The following is an 8,336-nucleotide window of genomic DNA, read 5'->3' on the forward strand; positions in this document are numbered from 1 at the left end:
CATTTATTTATTTTAATAATAGTTCTTGGTTTTGAACGCGTCGAATACATTAAAAGAAACACATTTGCATTGGTTCACATCACCCATATGTGCTGGTCTGCAGAGAATATTTGTTGCCACCTTACTCGTGAGTTGTTAGTTTATGAGAGAGTTAGAGACAAGTGTTTCGTTAGATGTCATATGGAGAAATTCATGCACATGAAATAGAATGCAACCTTGCATTTTCATATGTTTATATAATATGAATTCTAATTAAAGAAGAAGCGAACACAAAGCTATCAAGTAATACAGTGGGTGATCATTATAAATTGACACATATCGTTAAAAAGTATGTTCATCGCATCCTCCATATGACACCAAATGAGACACTTGCCTCCAACACTCTCGTAAGCTTGGTTATATGACTCTTGGACGCGCCCCACGCGCCCCTCTTTTTTCTCTCAAATTACGCGACCAATTTCGTTTTCTTTTCACCTTCGCCGATCTCGGCGTTGGCTCCCTCCAGCCGCCATGGCTAAAAAGAAACCCAAATCACCTCCCCGCAGTCTCCTTACTGGACCTGTCAATTCTCTTTTACCAAACCCATCTATAGCACCGCCTGATTCGTCGAAATCAGCTGGCTGCTCTTCCTCTCTTTCTAGATCTGAGAAGTTACCTGAGTCCAACAAAGACATCGGCTAACTCAGTAGAATCTGTACCCACCGCGCCTCCTGCGGCGGCGGCATTGGCTACCGAAAACCCTACCCCTACTGCTCCAATTCCGGTAGTCAACCTGTTGGCGACAACCACTGGCACCAGTCACGAGCCGACTAGCGGAACCCCACCCCCTGGTTTGCCGCCGGCTGTAGGGACCACAACGCTTCTCCTTCCACCTATCAAGCAAAGCGTGCAAGGGGCCGATTCTCCTTGGAAGAACCTCGTCAATGGTAACCAAATCAAACTGGAGAAGAAGGGTACCCCATTCACACTTGACTTCGGTGAAGCCTGTTTGACAATTCCGAACTCCGTCATTGAAAAGAACAAGAAAGCTTGGGATAGCTTTATCCTTGGTCAATTCTATGAAGATCCTCCTTCCCGTGGTGCAGTTCAAGCTATTGTTAATGATATTTGGAGTCGCCAGAGAAAATATATCTCAGTCTCCAAAATGGAAGGGAATTCGTTCCTCTTTAGAGTCCCATGCTCAGGTTTTGAGGCCACGTGCAAACACACCTATTTGGACTGCTCAGGTTTGGTTCAAGGGAGCAATCCCTTATCATGCTTTCCTGTTTTGGCTGATGCATCAAGATAGACTCCCCATAAGGACGCGCCTGCTACGCTGGGGACTTCAAATTGATCCCAGTTGTTGCATTTGTGGACTTCTCCCTGAGACTCGAGAGCACCTGTTCCTGCGATGTAAGCTCAGTGAGGATCTATGGTCTGCAGTCACCTGTCGCCTAGGATATATGCCATTCTCCTTCCACACATGGGATGCCTTTTCAGCTTGGTTGGACCTTAAAGACAACACTGCACCAAGGAGTCTGCGCCGATTAGCTGCCCAAGCAACTATTTATGCAATCTGGTCAGAGCGCAACAACTGCTATCACAATAATGTATCCATGGATGGCCCTCTTCTTTTCAAACGACTTGATAGGCAAATCCGTGACGCCCTCTTGGCAAAGCAAAAAAGGCGAAACTTCAAAGACCTTCTACTTGTTTGGCTAAAATATGACTAGGCTCCTACTCATATTCTGACTTTATCTGCTTCTTCCTTGTTTTTATTTTTTTTGAGCAAGGGACGATGCTTGTATCCCGCTTTTGTAACTTCAGCAAACATTATGTTTAATGAAATTCACATATTTTCAAAAAAAAAAAAGCTTGGCTATATGAAAAACTGCATTTTGGCTTGGCTTCTCGCGTCCTAACACATTGCACAAGCTAACAATATCAATTATGAAGTAGAGAAATTACCTTTTTTCGGTAACAATGCGAAGATATTACAATCTTTTCTCCCCATAACGGCGGCGGTTCATATATTAAGGAAAATTCCATAAAAATTCTCTAATTAAATTACGATAAGCTTTTTGATACCCCAAAATCTTCAAGCTCGTTTTACTATGCCTTGTTAACCAACGTATACACTTTAATGATCTGAGATTGATTAGGTGTAGATGGTGGAATTGAGGGCTATGATTGACTAGTAATACGCTTTCTTGGTCGATATGGGTTGATGCCTTCAATATCCTGTCATATTAGAGCAGTTTACATGTAAAACAAAAAAAAATCTCTTATGAAAGGTTCTCATACACAACATGTTATAGAGGAATAAGAACACTTAGGAGGCCTTCCAAGTTTTCGTGATGGTCCTTGATTAACGAAAGGTTCATTTTTGCGAGTAGTACTGTTATGTCCTACCTTCTTACAATTATTACACATAACTGTTATGTCCTACCTTTTTACAATTACCACACGTATGTAACTATTCCCAGTGGACTCGGATTCTCGGTCAAAGACCCAGAGCGTTAACATTAGGTCCGAGTCCGACTTTAGGACACATGTCACTAGCATTAAGGGGAAGTCAAAGAGCTCCGGGCCAACGTGGCCCAGCTCGGGAGTCAAGGAGAGCTCTGAGGAGTCTGGGGTCAAGCAACGGGATTTGCAGCTCGAAAGAAAATTTGGTTTAACTTAGAGATTCAACGTTACGAAGTAAATGCAAGGATCTAAACATACATATTTATAGAAAATAATTGTGTTTAATCTCTAAATTTATTATGTATTTTAATGTAAATATAGGGGTTTGTAATCCCAAAAAGGATACACGATTTCGAAGCAAGAAGCTTAGTAATACATAATTTCTACTACAAACTTGTTGTTGAGATCCGACACATTTCTAACCACTAAGATTATCGTGTGTGGGATCTGACTCCCACATTTAGCATGAATCAAAAAGAAAGAAAAACAAAAAAAAAAATATATATATATATATATATATATATATAATTCACTTAATTTGTTATTTCCTGAATGTGTTTTATACTATAAACAAAACCATTCATGTGACAAGGTTGTATATCGATCACATCAAACAACAAAAGGGGTATAGATTATGATCCGGGGTGGCAGTTGTGAGGATACCGAGAAATCAACTAATCATGCAATGTTTGAATGTGTACCAGTACGCCAAACCAGGGCACTATCTCAAATTCCTATAAAACAAGGAATTTTTTCAATATGTTCTCTTTATGAAAATATGGATTATCTATTATGACGTATACCTAATAGGGTATATGCCTCATCATTTTCCTGGATATTGCGGTATATATAGAAAGCAAGAAATGACATAAGTCTTTCAAAATGTGGGAATAAACACCTTTAAGATGTTAGGCTTTCAAAATGTGGGAATAAACGCCTTTAAGATGTTAGGCTTTGGCGGAAGCCGAGGAAAAAGCTTGGCAGTTAGTTCAACTAGAGATTGGCACGTATCATTAGGGCCCATGGCTGTTGAAGATGCACCGCGGCTGAAGTTTGCTTCAATTGGAAGGAAGATTCAGAATGGGCATTCATTTTTTTGTTCTATTTGTTTTTCATCAATTTTTCACTACAACAAATATGCACATTGATAGCAGACGGATATAGCTCATTTTCCGTCACTGCTATGAAAAATGAGATTTTTTTTCGGTTACTTTTTAATAGCATCTTATTAACGCTATGATAGGAAAATTATGTAGCGGGAAACAAAAGTGACTTTTGTCCGCCAATACTTAGTGAAATTATTCACTTAATCGCCTAATAAAAAAAAAACCAAAAACTCGACACACTCTCTCTCTCTCTCTCGTTACAACCTAAGCTCGCTACACTCGATTTCTTCTTCTAAATTCTCTGTGTGTGCTCAATTTCTTATCTTAAATCTCTATCAAATCTTCAATTTTATCGCCGTTTGTGAAAAGCCCCAATTTTGCCGTTTGTGAAAAGCCCCAATTTCGCCCTAAATCTCCATATCCATCGCAATTGAGAGCTCGAATCGAAGGCATGTCTTTCTTCTTCCTCCTAATTTTGTTATCTGTTTTGATTATTTTGTGATTTCAAACAGCTTATGTGTGATTTCGATAAGTTTAGGTCAGATTTATCTAGTTTAGTCTTCACACGAATCCATCCGTTTTGTTAGGGTTCGATTATTTACAGATTGATACTTGATTTTGAGAATGTGGAGTTTCGAATCCATCTGTTTTGTTAGGGTTCGATTATTTACAGATTTGACTCAAACTTAGCTTTCGGATTTGAGTATTTGCGCCTTCATAAATTTAGTTTTGTATCCTTCATAAACTGAACGATTATTTCTTTTTTCCCAAGTGTTGGTGATTGCAATGTTGGGGAACAGAAGCTTCTCATTTCTCTGTACTCACACAACAGGTTAGTATCACTCAACCAAAATAAGGTGATTGCTATGTTTTGTCCTTTGAGTATGATTCGTATAAATATAGTGATTAGATTAGTGAGATTTTACACAGTTTGATATTGGTTTAATAGCATCTGTATGTGTCTGAATTAGTGCAGTATTGACTGATTCACTAATACGAAACAGTTTTATACAGTTTTAATGTTGGTTATGGTTTGAATACATGTCATGAATTGTCTGAATTGTTGCATAATGTGAGCTATGTATAATATGTATCTTTATTTTATATATAAAGGTTAAAATTTATATTATAGCATATAATGTTGGACAAGGCATGGGTGCATCTATGCAGGTAAGGAATTATATTTCATAATTAGGTTTTATTTTGGGTTTGGATACTTTAAGATGTTCTTTTAGTTATGATTTTTTTCTTTAATTATCCATTGAAGAGCTGATCCTGGTTATAAAAGTGGAGCTTGGAAATTTGTAAGGGATGTGTCTGCGGCTTTAGGTGACATAGAAATGATAATATGTCCTTGTAAAGACTGTCGTAATGTAGTACGACAGTTAAACAGTGTTGTGGTTGAGCATCTTGTAATAAGAGGGATGGATGAGGCATACAAGGTGCATAGTGATTGGTATCATCATGGAGATGTGAAGTCAGTAGATGAATTTCAAAGTAAACCAACTCAGTGGAATGAGGAAGTTTTTGAGTTATATAAAGCTGCTGAATTTTTTGATCAAGAGTTGGCTTTTAGAGGTGACTTAGCTGACCAACCTGTGGGCGACTTAAGTGAGATTGCAGAGGGTGAGGACCAACAAGAGGATGAGTTCCTTGCAAAGATCCGGGATGCTGAAACCCCACTATACCCTAGCTGTTCAAACCACAGCAAGTTATCGGCTATTGTGACTTTGTTTAGGATTAAGACACATAATGGCTGGTCGGATAAGAGCTTCAATGAACTGCTTCAGACATTGCCAAGCATGTTGCCAGATGGTAATGTCTTTCACACATCATTGTATGATGTCAAGAAATTTTTAAAGAGCTTTCATATGGGATATGAAAAGATCGACGCATGTGTTAATGATTGCTGCCTCTTCAGAAAGAAGTTAAAGAAGCTTGATAAATGTCCCAAATGTAATGCTTCACGGTGGAAGACTAATAAGCGGACTAATGAGGTAAAGAAAGGTGTCCCACAGAAAGTATTAAGATATTTTCCAATTATACCAAGGCTGAAGAGAATGTTCAGATCAGAGGACATGGCTAAGGACTTACGGTGGCATTACACTAACAAGAGCACTGATGGAAAACTTCGACATCCAGTAGATTCTGTTACATGGGCTCAGATGAATGAGAAGTATCCTTCATTTGCAGCTGAAGAAAGGAACATACGGCCTCGGCTGTCCATAAATGGATTTAATCCATTCAACATGAAGAATAGTAATTATAGTAGCTGGCATGTGCTTTTGGTAAACTACAATTTGCCTCCTCACCTTTGTATGAAGAAGGAGAATATAATGTTGACATTATTGATTCCTAGTCCACAACAATCAGGTAATAATATTGATGTCTACCTAGAACCTCTTATTGAGGATTTGAATCATCTGTCGAAGAATGGAGAGCTAACGTATGATGCTTTTAGTAAAAGTACATTTACTCTAAAGGCAATGCTTCTCTGGACCATTAGTGATTTCCCTGCGTATGGAAACCTTGCTGGTTGTAAAGTAAAAGGTAAAATGGGATGTCCTATGTGTGGGAAAAATACTGATAGTATGTGGTTGAAGTTTAGCAGGAAACATGTCTACATGTATAATAGAAAATGTTTAGCTCCAACACACAAATATAGGGAAAAGAAGACTTGGTTTGATGGAAAAGTTGAGCATAGGAGAAAGTCAAGAATTTTAACTGGTCATGAAGTTCATCAGAATCTGAAAAACTTCCAAAATAATTTTGGAAATGTGAAAAAGGTTGGGATGAAGAGAAAGAGAACTGTCTATAAAGAACTAGTGTTTGACAGTGATGATGATGAAAGTGAATCCGATGAAGATGAGGAAGAAGAAGTAGATGAAGATGAGTTATCAAGGTGGAAGAAAAGATCCATTTTCTTTACTCTGCCTTATTGGGAGGATCTACCAGTACGGCATAATTTGGATGTAATGCACATAGAAAAGAATGTGACTCACAGCATTGTATCCACATTGTTGCATTGTGGAAAATCTAAGGATGGTCTTAATGCTCGTAAGGATCTTCAACATCTTGGTATAAGAAAAGAGTTGCATCCTACCACAAAAGGAAAGAGAACATACCTTCCAGCTACACCTTGGTCTTTGTCCAAGAATGAGAAGAAGATTTTTTGCAAATGACTATTTCATTTTAAAGGTCCAGATGGATACTGTTCTAATATTTCAAGAGGAGTTTCAGTAGAAGAGTGTAAGGTAGGAGGTCTGAAATCACATGATTATCATGTCTTGATGCAACAGCTTCTCCCGGTTGCACTTAGAGGATTGTTACCAAAAGGTCCTAGAACAGCAATACTACGGCTATGCGCATTCTTCAATCATTTGTGTCAGAGAGTTATTGATATTGAGGTTATTACAGTATTGGAAGCTGAAATTGTAGAAACGCTTTGTATGTTTGAAAGGTTTTTCCCTCCAACCTTCTTTGATATCATGGTACACTTGACTGTTCATCTAGGAAGAGAAGCTAGACTAGGAGGACCTGTGCATTTTAGGTGGATGTACCCATTTGAGAGGTATATGAAAGTTCTAAAAGATTTTGTAAGAAATCCTGCAAGACCAGAGGGTTGTATAGCAGAGTCATATCTTGCAGAAGAAAGCATGCTGTTTTGTAATGAGTTTCTGAAAAAGACAACCAATGTAGAAGAAAAACCTGAGAGGAATGTAGAGTATGTGAACAGCTCTATATTAGAAGGTCGTCCAATATCAGCAGGAACTTCATTCACTCTTACTGAAATGGAGAAGAATATAGCCCATCTTGCTGTCATTCAAAATACAGCTGCCTTTGATCATTATGTGGAGTAAGTTCCTTGTGTATTTCATTCCTTATAAATTATAAGGTCAAAATTATGCTGCTGATAGTTTCTTTTCGTATTTATGATTTGGTAGTATGCATTTACAATATCTACAAGACTCAAATCCAAGGTGCAGACGTGATGCAACATTTTTATGGTCTATGCATGCTAAGAATTTTGCAGCTTGGTTAAAAGGACAGGTGAGTAAAGTTATGAATTTGATGAGTCTGTTTATAAATCTATACTAGACTGATTCATAATTTTGATGAGTCTGTTTAATTTTGCAGATATCTATTACTTCTGATGGACGTGAAGACATAGTTAAATGGCTAGCATATGGTCCACGGTGTACTGCAAGGTCCTATACTGGTTATAAAGTTAATGGACAACGTTTTCACACATACTCACTTGAAAGGCAGAGTCAGAACAGTGGTGTTTATTATGAGGCAACGGCTATGTGTAGATCTAGTGCTAAGGATACTTCACAAGTAGTTGATTTGGTGTCATATTATGGGAGAATTACTGACATCATATTGTTGGACTACCATGTGTTCTATGTGCCGATATTTAGATGTAACTGGGCAGTAAAAGGTAATGGAGTTAAAGTGGAAGATGGGTTCACACTTGTTAACTTAAATCAGAGCCAAGTAAGCTTTCAGAAGGATCCGTATATTCTAGCATCTCAAGCAAAGCAAGTATTTTATTCAAGTGAAGATGGATCAAGTTGGTCTGTTGTTATGAGAGGTGCTTCAAGAAGATATAGTAAAGAAGATGTTCAGTCTGGAAATGCAGATATAATTGGTCCATTGCCAGTAGATGTTGACATGGATACTGAAATGGATGAAGCTGAATATGCTAGATCTGATTGTGAAGGCATATATGTGCAAGAGTAGATTCTTGATTCATTTATATATATATATATATATATATAT

The 8,336-nt window shown here is 38.0% G+C and overlaps 1 protein-coding gene across 1 annotated transcript; it reads left to right on the top strand.

Annotated features, from left to right (window-relative positions):
- On the top strand, positions 4,693 to 8,297 carry LOC104772569. The gene is made up of 6 exons (XM_010497169.1): positions 4,693 to 4,724; positions 4,822 to 6,404; positions 6,540 to 6,632; positions 6,753 to 7,410; positions 7,499 to 7,604; positions 7,692 to 8,297. Exons 1-6 carry the CDS (start codon positions 4,693 to 4,695, stop codon positions 8,295 to 8,297), a joined length of 3,078 nt encoding a protein of 1,025 aa, XP_010495471.1.

Source organism: Camelina sativa, chromosome 20 (genome assembly GCF_000633955.1).
Source record: "Camelina sativa cultivar DH55 chromosome 20, Cs, whole genome shotgun sequence".
NCBI classification, from domain to species: domain Eukaryota; kingdom Viridiplantae; phylum Streptophyta; class Magnoliopsida; order Brassicales; family Brassicaceae; genus Camelina; species Camelina sativa.